We start from the raw sequence: 16,907 nt of genomic DNA, 5'->3' as shown, positions 1-16,907 counted from the left end.
TGGGTCTCCCGGTCACGGCCGGCTACGACAGAGCCTGGATTCGAACCAGGATCTCTAGTGGCACAGCTAGCACTGCGATGCAGTGCCTTAGACCACTGCGCCACTCAGGAGACTATCAACATAACAGGATTTCACACAGGCTGGGGAGGACACAGCTCCCCAATCGTAAGTGAACCGAGATGAAAAGCAATACTAAAGTTGGTTTTATCTAGTTTATCCATAATTATTAAAAAGCACATAAATTACACAGTGTTGCGCTTGGTATAAGGCCACCCTTAATCGGATTCCACTATCAAACAAATATTTACTTTTAGTGTAGTATAGTTAATTATACACAGGTTTCTGGCACAGACATCTTTTTTTGTCAGAAGTCTATGTGACTAGGCCTATATATTTTTGTCTTAAGGGTATGTGACTAGGCCTATATATTTTTGTCTTAAGGGTATGTGACTAGACCTATATATTTTTGTCTTAAGGGTATGTGACTAGGCCTATATATTTTTGTCTTAAGGGTATGTGACTAGGCCTTTATATTTTTGTCTTAAGGGTATGTGACTAGGCCTTTATATTTTTGTCAGAAATGTATGTGACTAAGAACCATTTGGAATCCACTGCCCTAGACTTTCTCCACTCTCTTCTCCTTCATTCTTAATGTATGAGAATGTCGGCTATAAGGTGACAAAAGGGACTCCTCGCATCTAATAGCATGCGCTCCGAAGACCGTAACACAGACAAAAGCCGTAATATTCGACACAGCAGGTGTTAATTGCTAGATAATTAACCACGGCAAGTGTCGAGAAGGAAGCTAAAGATTAATCATCAGCCAATTAAATGCCCACGGCGAGGAAAGCGAGCACTCTCAAAGACTAGAGATCTCCTCTGTGATCTGAGAGCTACCAGACTTTCAGGAGTGGAGCAACAGATCACTAGCACCTGATATTTCTCAGTTTAGCTTGCTTGTTTGTTTAATATTTCGGATCATGTTGGTAGGTGCTTTTACCATGAAGCAATTGATATCAAAAACACCTCCTGTTTAGTTTTACCTTTTAATCCACCTCTTGGAAAATGAAAGGCTAAATATCCTCACAAGTATCAAGTGGAACGATGCAGACAGAAGTTACACAGGTAAATGAAACCATAAGGAAGCTGAGAGAGAGAGAGAGAGAGAGTTCAGAAGCACCGTACTCAAAGCAACACAATCCCCAAATGTAAACCTGAGGATCTTAACCTTGATTAAGGGGGCTAAGAGGGCGCCTTAATACAATGCTTGTGTCTAATGGGAGTAATGTTAGAAAGTAAAACAGGGAGCCTAAAAATATGAGTTAAGAGCAAGTGACTTTAAAGTTAAAACACTTGGCATCTCATTAAGGTTTGATATGCGTAGGATGGGGGGGTTCTAGATAGTCAGGTGTGGTTTATGAATTACTAAACAAGGTTATGTTCTGTAGCATCAACACAAGCCTGCTCTCTACGGATGATACATGGGATTTCAAAAACAGCCCTAAAAAATGATCCACAGTGGACACGCCACTGACCTTCAGTTTCAGTCCGAGTGTGTGTTTGTGCACGAGTGTGTGTCTGTTTGAGAAAGTGTGAGCGTATGTGAGAGGGTGTACGTATGCTCACAACTTTGCCTGTTTATAATGAGTGTGCAAGTTCCTGCATTCACTTACCGTACACACACAAGCACACCAACAAACATACTGTAAAACTTCAATTAAATGTCTCAAATAGCAACCTGTCCTCTTTTAATAGCTGGGCATCGCCACACATTTCAGCAAATAAACACCTGTTTCAAATAAACAACGGGTCTAAATGAACTGTTTACGAGTTAACTTCAGTGAGTACTGTAAAGATTGAGCAAAAGAAGGTAAAGGAGAGCAACATCATTGCCTTGGATGAGACGGTTTGGTTTGACATGGTCGGCTCAAGTACCAACAAGATCTCATGGTCTCACTTTAGTATTCAACGTTTGTCCGGGGGGGAATTAGGCTTGGGCGGTATACCGTATACCGGGGTATTTGGAAAAAGCCACGGGATGGGTTTTCAATACCATCAATTTGGTCAAAACTATTTATTTGAAGTTCTTCAATAAAATGGTCATATTTGTAGCTACAACTTGAGCAATACGTTAGGAGATAAAGCAGATTGTGTTCTTCATTTCACCGGTCACATAATTTTATACTGAGCAACAATATAAAACACAACATGCAACAATTACAAAGATTTTACTGAGTTACAAGGAAATCAGTCAATTTAAATAAATAAATTAGGCCCTAATCTATGGATTTCACATGACTGGGAACACAGATATGCATCTGTTGGTCACAGATAAAGTAGATGCAAGGATAAGTAAACCAGTCAGTATCTGGTGTGACCACCATTTGCCTCATGCAGCGTGACATCTCATTCACCTAGAGTAGATCAGGCTGTTGATTGTGGCCTTTGGCATGTTGTCCCACTCCTCTTCAATGGCTGTGCAAAGTTTCTGGATATTGGCGGGAACTGGAACACGCTGTTGATCCAGAGCATCCCAAACATGCTCAATGTGTGACATGTCTGGTGAGTATGCAGGCCATGGAAGAACTGGGACATTTTCAGTTTCCAGAAATTGTGTACAGATCCTCAGGTGCACCTGTGTCATGATCATGCTGTTTAATCAGCTTCTTAATATGCTACACCTGTCAGGTGGATGGATTATCTTGGCAAAGGAGAAATGCTCACTAACAGTGATAAACAAATGTGTGCACAACATTTGAGAGAGATAAGCTTTTGGTGCATATAGAACATTTCTGGGATCATTTATTTCAGCTCATGAAACATGGGACCTACACTTTACATGTTGCGTTTATATTTTTGTTCAGTGTACATTATGAAGCTTACTGTAGTTACCCAGAACAGTTGAGCCAGTCACGTGTTTGTTTGTAAAAAGCACAATGGTAGAAAGCGGGAGCTGGTGAGTCCAGCTGTGTATTTGGTTTAACTTGCTAGTTAGCTAAGTAAGTGGCTGAATTAATAAGGAGACAGGGCATTATATAGTGATAGCTTTCTGACGTATTTGAGAAGTCAAAGCGCTTTGGATGAGTTATCTTGATTTTCTTGCGCTTATTTTTTCTCCTCTCCGTTTTTGGCCCGTCTGCTCCTCCCCCCTATTCTCTGAGCAGAGCTGGCAGGCCCGTTGCCCTAGCGACTCCACACAAACACAGCGTGTACACATGCTGCTCCGGAGCCAGTACTGTTCTTACTTCAGACAGGCATGCGTCAAAACTTTGTTCATTTGCACAATGTCTCTCATTCACATTTCGCTTGTAAGTGTCCAAACTCACCAAAAGTGACATTCAGTAGCAACTACCTATCCTTGTAAAAATGTATGAGTTGGATTGCCTGTCTTTACAATTAGTTTAATTTTGTTTGCGCTCGTTAGAATATTTAGCTGTGTACATTAAGGAAATAGACGCCTGGCTTAAATAGAATCCTCTCTCTAATTAACGCTGGTTGTGTTCATTGATTGAAGCATATAAAAACCTGGGATATTAATTGAAGTTTTACGAGTACTTACTGTACGTGCGTGTAAGTATATGCATAAGAGGATGTGCTACAAATATAAAAGAGGTACACTATACAGTGGGGAGAACAAGTATTTGATACACTGCCGATTTTGCAGGTTTTCCTACTTACAAAGCATGTAGAGGTCTGTAATTCTTATCATATGTACACTTCAACTGTGAGAGATGGAATCTAAAACAAAAATCCAGAAAATCACATTGTATGATTTTTAAGTAATTAATTTGCATTTTATTGCATGACATAAGTATTTGATCACCTACCAACCAGTAAGAATTCCGGCTCTCACAGACCTGTTAGTTTTTTATTTAAGAAGCCCTCCTGTTCTCCACTCATTACCTGTATTAACTGCACCTGTTTGAACTCGTTACCTGTATAAAAGACACCTGTCCATACACTCAATCAAACAGACTCCAACCTCTCCACAATGGCCAAGACCAGAGAGCTGTGTAAGGACATCAGGGATACAATTGTAGACCTGCACAAGGCTGGGATGGGCTACAGAACAATAGGCAAGCAGCTTGGTGAGAAGGCAACAACTTTTGGCGCAATTATTAGAAAATGGAAGAAGTTCAAGATGACGGTCAATTTTTGGAGGAAGAAGAAGGATGAGCACAACCCCAAGAACACCATTCCAACTGTGAAGCATGGAGGTGGAAACATAATTCTTTGGGGATGCTTTTCTGCAAAGGGGACAGGACGACTGCACCGTATTGAGGGGAGGATGGATGGGGCCATGTATTGCGAGATCTTGGCCAACAACCTCCTTCCCTCAGTAAGAGCATTGAAGATGGGTCGTGGCCGGGTCTTCCAGCATGACAACGTCCCGAAACACACAGCCAGGGCAACTAAGGAGTGGCTCCGTAAGAAGCATCTCAAGGTCCTGGAGTGGCCTAGCCAGTCTCCAGACCTGAACCCAATAGAAAATCTTTGGAGGGAGCTGAAAGTCCGTATTGCCCAGCGACTGTCCCGAAACCTGAAGGATGTGGAGAAGGTCTGTATGGAGGAGTGGGCCAAAATCCCTGCTGCAGTGTGTGCAAACCTGGTCAAGACCTACAGTAAACGTATGATCTCTGTAATTGCAAACAAAGGTTTCTGTACCAAATATTAAGTTCTGCTTTTCTGATGTATCAAATACTTATGTCATGCAATAAAATGCTAAATTAATTACTTAAAAATCATACAATGTGATTTTCTGGATTCTTGTTTTAGATTCCGTCTCTCACAGTTGAAGTGTACCTATGCTAAAAATAACAGACCTCTACATGCTTTGTAAGTAGGAAAACCTGCAAAAATCGGCAGTGTATCAAATACTTGTTCTCCCCAAAAGTATGTGAAAACCCCTTCAAATTAGTGGATTTAGCTATTTCAGCCACACCCGTTGCTGACAGGTGTATAAAATTGAGTGCACAGCCAGGCAATCTCCATAGACAAACATTGGCAGTAGAATGGCCTTACTGAAGAGCTCAGTGACTTTCAACATGGCACAGTCATAGGATGCCACCTTTCCAACAAGTCAGTTCGCCAAATTTCTGCCCTGCTAGAGCTGTCCCGGTCAACTGTAAGTGGAAACGTCTAGAAGCAACAACGGCTCAGCCGCAAAGTGGTAGGCCACAGAAGCTCACAGAACGGGACAGCCGAGTGCTGAAGCGCGTACCGCGTAAAAATCATCTGTCCTCGGTTGCAACACTCACTACCGAGTTCCAAACTGCCTCTGGAAGCAACGTCAGCACAAGAACTGTTTGTCGGGAGCTTCATGAAATGGGTTTCCATGGCCGAGCAGCCGCACACAAGCGACGGCTAGAGTGGTGTAAAGCTTGCCGCCACTGGACTCTGGAGCAGTGGAAACGCGTTCTCTGGAGTGATGAATCACGCTTCACCATCTGGCAGCCTGACGGACGGATCTGGGTTTGGCAGATGCCAGGAGAACGCTACCTGCCCCAATCTAGTGGAAAGCCTTCCCAGAAGAGTGGAGGCTGTTATAGCAGCAAAGGGGGGACCAACTCCATATTAATGCCCATGATTTCGGAATGAGATGTTCGACGAGCAGGTGTCCACATACTTTTGGTCATGTAGTGTATCACTAACGCTATTCTCCAGGTGGAGTGAAGACTAAAAATGGAAGTTGGGATTTGCGTTATGGATACCGTGAGTATGTGTGTAGCTATATACTGAGACAAATGAGGTGTTACAGTATGGTGGGGTACTCACAAAGTCTTTCTCCAGCTTCTCCATCTCCCCCTTGTAGCTCTTCAGTCTGCTCTGGTACATGCCTCTGCTCTGGATGGGGATCTCACGCACCTCCAGATCCATCTGCTCCATCTAGATCCAGCAATCAACCAGTTAATTCACCATTCAATGATTAAAACTGACATTATACTGGCCAAATTGGCTACAACAAAGTAGGTGTAAACTGTGTAATTATAATTGTATAGCCTATAATTATTGTAGAAATATGTAAAAACAGATTTACAATGAAAAACTGTTGTTAAACTCAACCTATCGCACACTATACTGTTGAGTAAGTAGCTGTTTAGTATGTAGTGACTACACTGTAAGTGAAATGAAAAAGTGTTGAAAAGTGTTTGTGTTGAAATTAATTTATATATACACATGCTAGATGTAATGAAATTATACCAAAATGGTGTAGCACAAGAGTCTTTGAAAAACATCAAGAGATTCTGAAGATTAAACTGAAATCAACGCTAGCAAAACTTCTTAACATGAGCTACTTCAGCAGCGTTAACTTTAATCTGTTTCAGTGTTGACTGCTCGTCTTCGTGTCATTCATCAATGATTAAAAAAAGTTATGACAGAAAGGCAGTTTGGAAAATAAGATACAATCAATTTGAAGACCCTTCATTTTAAAGACATGTTGAGGCACAACAGTGTCATATAGAGTACATTAGAGGTACACGGAGACAATACTTTCTGAGGGGGATTTGGAGAAGCCTTATCAAGATGACATAATAACACAAATACGTCTAGAATTTACACGTTAGTTCACTTCCTTCACATTTTTAAACATGACGTGAAGACTCCCTCCAAATAATTGCTTGAAATGTGTCACAGATATGTCACTTAAAAGCAAATTATCTCTAATGTGATCACGTCATTATCACGCTGAGCAGCCATCCGCCACGTGAAGTGCTTGTGTGTCAAGTCACCGTTAGGATTACACAGGTGCCATTGTCTGCGTTCGCCGGTGAAATTGTCTTGTTTCCTTTTCCAAATTCATTATTTAGAAAATGGGAAGAGCGGAAATTACTGATCAAAGACGTACCAACTCTCTGACTTCTTCAAGCTGTTTGTCGACATTTAGAACCAGCTGTGTCTTCTCCTCTGAAAGGGAAACAGTAGCAACATATTGATCAGTCGACAGAGGAGCAGTGCTTTATGACAACCCAACACCCCCGCAACGGGGGGAGAGAAAACAACACACACCAGAATGCATTTGAAGATATATTTACACATTCTTTCCACACGCCGATCCACATTAGATGTCTCCTGTTTATCCACGTGTAAAAGGCCTTTGTTGGCTTTTATAGAGGAGCAACGAGACACCTCTTGACAACTCAAAAGGAAAGGAGATGTCAGCTTTACTAGGTTGAACATTTTTCTAACTTTTAGTCCCACTAAGAATGACTAAAATGCTGCTCCATGCTCACCCGGTGGCATCTATTGCACATCATGACTTGAAGGTAATTTGGACTCAAGAGTTTAATGTGGAACCTTGAAAATTATTGTGTGATCTCTCAATTCTGGCTGAACTAATTATGTTATGTGTAGCAACTAGGGATGGGCATTAGAAATAATGTCTGTGTTCGAGTATAGGCTATATAAAATAATGTTGAGTACTTGCATGTGTTCCAATTACTCGTTCTGATACAAAACTGAAAACTAAATATTTTCACTGCATTTGACATTAAATCTTACGGTTTCACATTTGGTCAGCGCTTATACATTTAACCTGCTCAATAGTTGTATTTGTAAATTTCAAGTACTTGTATTTGATTTTCAGCAATCTAATACAAATCTTGAATCGAGAACTCGCGCCCATCCCTAGTAGCAACAACATCACCAGTTCAGTTAAATATTCCTAATATTATCCATTCCATTATGGACAGATCATATTTTCTTTTTCAAAAGTAAACTTATGCTTTGACGGCCCAGAGTTGAAACCAACATCTAAGAAGTCAAGGATCATTCTGAAGACCCGGCCTGCTGTGGACCAAAGTTTGTTAAATAGACTAGGCCTAAATTGGCCATATTTTCAATAATTGAAATGTAGAGCCCAGACTTCCAAGAACTCCCAGCTCAAAAGCAATCCACAAGGCTAGCATATCAGTGATGGAACTAACAGTGTGAAAACCAAGTGAAGATCTAATTTGTTTTGCCCAATCCATTTTTAAAACCTATGTACAACCTCACAGCCTACACAAGTAAACAGCAAGAGGCGATTCTCCACAAGATAAAGATATAAACTGCTCCAGCACAGGCCCTGGCAAAAGGAGCCTGAAATATACACTACCGGTCAAAAGTTTCAGAACACCTACTCATTCAAGGGTGTCCCTTTATTTTTACTATTTTCTACATTGTAGAATGATAGTGAAGACATCAAAATGATGAAATAACACATATGGAATCATGTAGTAACCAAAAAGTGTTAAACAAATCTATATATATTTTATATTTGAGATTCTTCAAATAGCCACCCTTTGCCTTGATGACAGCTTTGCACACTCTTGGCATTCTCTCAACCAGCTTCACCTGGAATGCTTTTCCTACAGTCTTGAAGGAGTTCCCACATATGCTGAGCACTTGTTGGCTGCTTTTCCTTCCCTCTGCGGTCTGATTCATCCCAAACCATCTCAATTTGGTTTAGGTCGGGGGAATGTGGAGGCCAGGTCATCTGATGCAGCACTCCATCACTCTCCTTCTTGGTCAAATAGCCCTTACACAGCCTGGAAGTGTGTTGGGTCATTGTCCTGTTGAAAAACAAATGATAGTCCCTCTAAGCCCAAACCAGATGGGATGGCGTATCGCTGCAGAATGCTGTGGTAGCCATGCTGGTTAAGCGTGCCTTGAATTCTAAATAAATCACAGACAGTGTCACCAGCAAAGCACCCCCACACCATAACATCTCCTCCTCAATGATTTACGGTGGAAAATACACGAGGAGATCATCCGTTCACCCACGTCGCGTCTCACAAAGACACAGCGGTTGGAACCATAAATCTCCAATTTGGACTCCAGAACAAAGGACACATTTCCACCGGTCTAATGTCCATTGATCGTGTTTCTTGGCCCAAGCTTGTCTCTTCTTCTTATTGGTGTCCTTTAGTAGTGGTTTCTTTGCAGCAATTCGACCATGAATGTGATGAGGTGTGAATGACGGAGTCAGGCGCAGGAGTTAAAACACCGAAATCCAGAGTTTATTCAGTGTACATGAATAAAGCGCAGCAAGCGTCAAAACGAAACTAGCACAAGGGAAAAATCCACCTTGGCTACATACAAGGAAAGAGTAGCTCGACCGAGCTACTCACTCTCACAATGAACAATCACTCACAAAGGACAAGGGGGCAGAGGGAACACTTATACACAGACTAATGAGGGAATGAGTACCAGGTGTGTGTGATTGACAAGCCAAGACAAATGGAGTGATGATAAATGGAGCGGTAGTGGCTAGTAAGCCGGTGACGACGAACGCCGAAACCTGCTTGAGCAAGGAGGGGCAGCCTCAGCTGAATTCATTGTATTCTTATTCAATACCAAGTTTTTCAGATGGAAACGACGCAAAACAAAAACGCATCATCCATTTGATTCTCGCGTGAATGCTGAAGGATAGGCCAAGACACGGTCAAGGACGTTTCTTCGCATGCCACAGCCTTTATCAGTGATTGTGCATATGTGACATCCAGCAACATAACAACGGCAACAAAAGGTATTTGTCAAAACTATTGTCATCATATGAAATGGAGGGCTGTCAGCCAATGGGCACAACTCAGGCACTTGAGGAGAAAAATAAATGAGAAACGTCTTCATGAGTAGGAATGGAATTGAAATTCAAGTGCAACCTGTTCTGGTAGAAGCAGAGGACACTGAACAATTACTGTTGGGTATGATGGGTTCCGCCTTTGTTCATATTCATATGAGCTTATTTTAACATGCACCACATAGGGTGGTGGGAAACATGGCGAAATTACGCTGTGAAAGATGCATTGTTTCTGCCAAGAAGCCAATTCAAACCATGACAATTCAATCAGATGTAAATTCCCATGAGCCATTGCATAGTAAAATAAACAAGCAATAGACCTAGAAAATATGAGCTAAGGAAAGGAAAACGTTGTTCAGTGGGTGAACCTGTGCCCTGTGAATAGGTAGACAGCCTTTGGTTTGCAAACAAAGTGTTCACTTAACAATTAGACCAGTACAGGTATATTTACAGTTATGGTACATGATTTTAGGCTCTCGAGCCTCTCTATCGGTCTCAGTTAGCCTAGAGGGAATTCCTAAAAGGTGAAATTAATTAAAATGGGGACTAAGACAGAAAAGTTAGCAATAAGTAGATCGCAAATTTTATTTGTCAGATGCTTCGAAAACAATAGGTGTAGACTAACAGTGAAATGCTTACTTACAGGCCCTTTCCAACAATGCAGAGAAAAAAATTGAAAATTATAAAACAAGGAATAAATACACAATGAGTAACGATAACTTGGGGTGCCAGTACCGAGACGATGTGCAGGGGTACGAGTTAATTAAGGTAGATATGTACATATAGGTAGTGGTAAAGTAGCAGCAGTGTGCAATGAGTCATAAGAGTTAATGCAAAATGGGTCAATGCAGATAGTCCAGGTAGCTATTCGGTTAACTATTTAGCAGTCTTATGGCTTTTAGGGTAGAAGCTGTTCAGGGTCCTGTTGGTTCCAGACTTGGTGCATCAATACCGATTGCTGTGCGGTAACAGAGAGAATAGTCTATGACTTGGGTGGGTGGAGTCTTTTGCAATTTTTAGGGCCTTCCTCGGACACCGTCTGGTATAGAGGTCCTGGATGGCAGCAAACTCGGCCCCAGTGATGTAATGGGCCATACGCACTACCCTCTGTAGCGCCTTGCGGTTGGATGCCAAGCAGTTGCCATACAAAGCGGTGATGCAGCCAGTCAAGATGCTCTCAATGGTGCAGCTGTATAACCTTTTGAGGATCTGAAGGCCCATGCCAAATCTTTTCAGCCTCCTGAGGGGTAAGAGGAATTGTCGTGCCTTCTTCACGACTGTGTTGGTGTGTGTGGACCATGTTAACCTGTTAATCTCTAAGCTGTTGTTTTGATGAAAACTCTCTTGGTAAATAGTATAGTCTGTAGCTTATCATGAGGTATTCTAACTCAGGCAAGCAAAAACTCAAGACTTCCTTGACATTAGAGATCGCGCACCAGCGGTTGTTAACAAAGAGAGACGGTCTTGACGATGCATGGAAAAACCAGTGAGATGTATATTATCCATGTCCTTGTTCTGCCACGAAACATTGAATATAACAGTTCTTCAGGTCCCGTTGATAGGATAGTCTGGAACGGAGCTCGTCCAGTTTGTTCTTTAGTGACTATATGTTCGCCAATAGAACGGCGGGTACAGGCGGTTTGTTTGCTCGCCAACGTAGTCTCGTCAGGATGCCGGCTCGTCTGCCTCTCTTGCACCGTCGCTTCCTCTTTCAAGTCCTGGGATTAGGGTCTGGACCGGAATAAATAGAACGTCCAGAGCTGCTGACTCGCTGAAGTAGAAATTGTCTTCCAAATCGAGGTTAGTGATCACTGTTCTGATGTCCAGAAGCTTTTTTCGGTCATAGGAAATGATGGCGGAGACATTACAGTGCATTCGGAAAGTATTCAGACCCCTTAACTTTTTCCACATTTTGTTACATTACAGCCTTATTCTAAAATTGATTAAATTAAATGTTTTACTCATCAATCTACACACAATACACCATAATGACAAAGCGAAAACAGATTTTTAGAAATGTTTGCAATTTCTTTTTAAACAAAATGGAAATACCTTATTTATATAAGTATTCAATAAATTGGACATGATTTGGAAAGGCACATACCTGTCTATATTAGGTCCCACAGATGACAGTGTATGTCAGAGCAAAAATCAAGCCACGAGGTCGAAGGAATTGTCCCTAGAGCGCCGAGACAGGATTGTGTCGAGTCATAGATCTGGGGAAGGATACCAAAACATTTCTGCAGGATTGAAGGTCCACAAGAACACAATGGCCTCCATCATTCTTAAATGGAAGAAGTTTGGAACCACCAAGACTCTTCCTAGAGCTGGCCGCCCGGCCAAACTGAGCAATCGGGGGAGAAGGGCCTTGGTCAGGGAGGTGACCAAGAACCCGATGGTCACTCTGACAGATCTCTAGAGTTCCTCTGTGGAGATGGGAGAATCTTCCAGAAGGACAACCTTCTCTGCAGCACTCCACCAATCAATCAATTTATGGTAGAGTGGCCAGACGGAAGCCACTCCTCAGAAAAAGGCACATGACAGCCTGCATGGAGTTTGCCAAAAGGCACCTAAAGGACTCTCAGACCATGATAAACTAGATTATCTGGTCTGATGAAACCAAGATTGAACTCTATGGCCTGCATGCCAAGCGTCACGTCTGGAGGAAACCTGGCACCATCCCTACGGTGAAGCATGGTGGTGGCAGCATCATGCTGTGGGGATGTTTTTCAGCGGCAGAGACTGGGACACTAGTCAGGATCGAGGGAAAGATGAACGGAGCAAAGTACAGAGAGATCCTTGATGAAAACCTGCTCCAGAGTGCTCAGGACCTCAGACTGGGGAAAAGGTTCACCTTCCAACAGGACAACAACCCTAAGCACACAGCCAAGACAACGTTGCCTAGGCAACCGAAGACTCATTTGCTTGTTTCAGCAAGGAGCAACAAAGTTGAATCACGTTTTTGAGAGTCCATGTTAGGGCAGAAACGGACTCAACCGCACGAATGCCAGGCCGTCCTGTCTTCAGCCAACTGTTTTTTGGAAAAACATTTTAACGGTTATTTTATTTTCACGACGGTCTTCATCCAAACTATCGGTTTCCCGGTTATACGGTAATTATGCCAGCCCTAGCATTGATACCAAACGTCCTCTTCTTAGGCCCATTCCCCCTCTCCCTCAGTTTTGAGTCACCCTCGCTTTTCTTGTGGGGAGGGGTGCCAATCACTGGCAGAGGACAAACAGTCTAGCGAGGTGTACATGGCCCTTAGGAATAATTAGACATCCTCTGAAGAATAGTCTAATAAGCTATCTGCAACAGAAGTAAGACAATTATTCACTCACAAGGAGACTTAAGCTAGGCCTACATCATTTTCATCTGTTTAGCTCCAGTGAGCATTGACAATCAATTTGTGCTCAAAATAAAGAATACAGCATACATGTATGAATAGACCAACTTCATATACAGTGGGGGAAAAAAGTATTTAGTCAGCCACCAATTGTGCAAGTTCTCCCACTTAAAAAGATGAGAGAGACCTGTAATTTTCATCATAGGTACACGTCAACTATGACAGACAAATTGAGATTTTTTTTCTCCAGAAAATCACATTGTAGGATTTTTTATGAATTAATTTGCAAATTATGGTGGAAAATAAGTATTTGGTCACCTACAAACAAGCAAGATTTCTGGCTCTCACAGACCTGTAACAACTTCTTTAAGAGGCTCCTCTGTCCTCCACTCGTTACCTGTATTAATGGCACCTATTTGAACTTGATATCAGTATAAAAGACACCTGTCCACAACCTCAAAACAGTCACACTCCAAACTCCACTATGGCCAAGACCAAAGAGCTGTCAAAGGACACCAGAAACAAAATTGTAGACCTGCACCAGGCTGGGAAGACTGAATCTGCAATAGGTAAGCAGCTTGGTTTGAAGAAATCAACTGTGGGAGCAATTATTAGGAAATGGAAGACATACAAGACCACTGATAATCTCCCTCGATCTGGGGCTCCACGCAAGATCTCACCCTGTGGGGTCAAAATGATCACAAGAACGGTGAGCAAAAATCCCAGAACCACACGGGGGGACCTAGTGAATGACCTGCAGAGAGCTGGGACCAAAGTAACAAAGCCTACCATCAGTAACACACTACGCCGCCAGGGACTCAAATCCTGCAGTGCCAGACGTGTCCCCCTGCTTAAGCTAGTACATGTCCAGGCCCGTCTGAAGTTTGCTAGAGTGCATTTGGATGATCCAGAAGAGGATTGGGAGAATGTCATATGGTCAGATGAAACCAAAATATAACTTTTTGGTAAAAACTCAACTCGTCGTGTTTGGAGGACAAAGAATGCTGAGTTGCATCCAAAGAACACCATACCTACTGTGAAGCATGGGGGTGGAAACATCATGCTTTGGGGCTGTTTTTCTGCAAAGGGACCAGGACGACTGATCCGTGTAAAGGAAAGAATGAATTGGGCCATGTATCGTGAGATTTTGAGTGAAAACCTCCTTCCATCAGCAAGGGCATTGAAGATGAAACGTGGCTGGGTCTTTCAGCATGACAATGATCCCAAACACACCGCCCGGGCAACGAAGGAGTGGCTTCGTAAGAATCATTTCAAGGTCCTGGAGTGGCCTAGCCAGTCTCCAGATCTCAACCCCATAGAAAATCTTTGGAGGGAGTTGAAAGTCCGTGTTGCCCAGCGACAGCCCCAAAACATCACTGCTCTAGAGGAGATCTGCATGGAGGAATGGGCCAAAATACCAGCAACAGTGTGTGAAAACCTTGTGAAGACTTACAGAAAACGTTTGACCTGTGTCATTGCCAACAAAGGGTATATAACAAAGTATTGAGAAACTTTTGTTATTGACCAAATACTTATTTTCCACCATCATTTGCAAATAAATTCATAAAAAATCCTACAATGTGATTTTCTGGATTATTTTTTCTCATTTTGTCTTTCATAGTTGACGTGTACCTATGATGAAAATTACAGGCCTCTCTCATCCTTTTAAGTGGGAGAACTTGCACAATTGGTGGCTGACTAAATACTTTTTTTCCCCACTGTAGCTTTATAGAGGCTAGCCTAAATTCATTAAATTGCACAATCACACATTTCATGTGAGATTCAAGACTTTACAACTATGGTATGCGACTTTATATCTATAGGCATAGCTGTACATTACTACATTATGTCCTATGCTTAAACAAATATTTTTAAGTTCCTTGCTCCAGCATGTTGCTTACTTTTTCACTACGCCAGATGATTTGCAAGCCCTCGGTTTTGAGCCTACACTGGTAGCCACTTACCCAAACTTGAATTGGATTTCGGAGTCCAGGACAGCACTACCAAAGACAGTGGCTTGCAGGAACATGCACAATATAGGGGAGGGTGAATGATGAGTGGAGGAAAGGCCAAGGGGTGTAATGTAAATGTTGATTTGGAACTGGGTCTTATTTTTGTATTTTAAATCTACCTGTACCTTGGAAGCTATCTGAATTTGAATCCAACCTTTGTGCAAGGTTTCTGTAAACATTGGTGAAGAGGCTTTTGCACTAGGACCATCCCAGAGACCATCTTCATTATTTGAATACAATTATTATTAAAATAATCACATTTTACATTACATTTTCCACAAGTAGACTAATCTGCCTCTGTAACAGATTTTATGCTAATCATTTCCCAAGATCCTCTCCTCTCATTTCAGCAAAAACCATTGGGTAAAGTGCTTGGTAGGGCGACAATAATTGGACAGTTATTGCAGCTTAATTTTGGTGTGCCGTAGCCGCATAATCAAACTGATGTTCGACTGTTGAATGGCAAAGCACAAAAGAGATTAGGCTACACATTTCTGAAGAAACAAACTGCTTCTTATGGTAGCTATGGGACAATAAATTATCACTCTTATAGTAAACATTCAGTCCATTGTGTAGCATTTGGAACTAGCATATGAACCTAATAGTAGAGCATATTACAATTCAGACGTCAATTGCTTGCTTCACTGAATTTTCTCAACACTTTTTGTTTGTCTGTGTGTTTGTTTGTGTGCTTAGACTAGGCTAGACTCCCTACTTTCTCACACATACTGTAGCTACCAAAATAATTTGCACCGAGGAGGAATTCTTTAGCAGCTTATAAATTCCCAGACATCACTCCAAACTCTAATCATCACTCTCTGGTCTGGGTGGGAAGAAACGTTGCATAAGACCAAGAAAGTGTTTATATTAGGGTGTTTGTGTCTTTTACGCTACATTAAGATTCCAATTGCATTATTCTACATATGATTCCACAATTCAATGTGTAGGGAGGGGCAATTTCATCTAGATTCTTAGATTTAGGCCTACTGTATACCCTATTACTCACTTTAGAAGTGGAACACTGAAAAAAGAAAATGATGGATTAGGTCTACTGCACATAAGTGGCTTCACTCAACAATTCATTCCCACTATGCCAAGCTACATCTTCACAAACAAACAATTAATTAATTAGCTAGCTAGCTATCAAAGAGTCATACAGAGGTCCTGACCATTCAGATGCTGTGCTGATAAGTACAAGGTAGTTTAATGTTACAGTTTAGATATGTTGGTGAAGGGAGATTGAATCCTGGTGCAATGGCCATTGGTTGTCCTGCTCCTAGGATTGGCAGTTACTAGGATAGTTGGCAAGCTAGCTGGATAGGTAACGTCCTTATTTCACTAACACAAAACACAAAGTGAATATGATGAATATAATTTGCGTAAAATACGTGTCATTTGAAACAAGCTAGCTAACTGCATTATTAATTTGTTGACATGATAGCAAAGATATTTATAACTAAACCCTTATGTATGTGATGATAGCTTGAAAGCTAGCTAGCTACTATAGTCAAGCCAGTAAATAGAGTTTAAAGTGGCTTACCTCCACCTAATTTGGGAATCCTTCCAATTTTGTTTGTTATTTCTGCTGTCAAGGTTCCAAAATCCTGTTCGTAGGCTTCAAAGTCTGAAGACATTTTGAAGTTTGAGTGTAAAACAGGTGTCTTCTTGGCTGAAATTTAGCTGAAGATGAAGCAAAACAACGCTTTCTGCGAATGCGAGCCGACACTTCCGTGTTGGGTTACAACAAATTTTACCCGGTAAGAAAACAGCAACTGTTAATTCATTGGTTCTTCCAATGTGAAGTGTCAAAACTTTCTCTCTGCGGGGATAGAACCCCCCCCATAAAAAACATACTTGTATACAGAAATGAAAGACATCGTATTAGCTACAGTTTATGCATTACACATTTACTTATAGCTTTATCAAATTGAAATAGAAGAAACCATTGTTTTTAAGAGGACATCGCACATTTATAAAGAATAAAGAATGT

General features: G+C 41.7%; 1 protein-coding gene across 4 annotated transcripts in view; it reads right to left on the bottom strand.

The window, feature by feature from the left end:
* LOC121586414 (vesicle transport through interaction with t-SNAREs homolog 1A) overlaps positions 1-16,635 on the bottom strand; it is a 191,929-nt gene extending 175,294 nt beyond the window's left edge. For all 4 annotated transcript variants that reach the window (XM_041903071.2, XM_041903080.2, XM_041903088.1 and 1 more), the window contains exons 1-3: positions 16,458-16,635; positions 6,848-6,906; positions 5,776-5,886 (exon numbers count right to left, since the gene is read on the bottom strand). In XM_041903071.2, coding sequence (XP_041759005.1) covers positions 5,776-5,886; positions 6,848-6,906; positions 16,458-16,551 — 264 coding nt within the window. In that variant the 5' untranslated portion in view covers positions 16,552-16,635. The remainder of the gene's footprint in view (positions 1-5,775; positions 5,887-6,847; positions 6,907-16,457) is intronic.
* Positions 16,636-16,907: the final 272 nt, after the last annotated feature.

The sequence above is a fragment of the Coregonus clupeaformis genome, chromosome 2 (genome assembly GCF_020615455.1).
Source record: "Coregonus clupeaformis isolate EN_2021a chromosome 2, ASM2061545v1, whole genome shotgun sequence".
NCBI lineage: Eukaryota > Metazoa > Chordata > Actinopteri > Salmoniformes > Salmonidae > Coregonus > Coregonus clupeaformis.
Note: the sequence above shows the minus strand (reverse complement) of the source record. Positions and strands in the feature narration are given on the sequence as shown.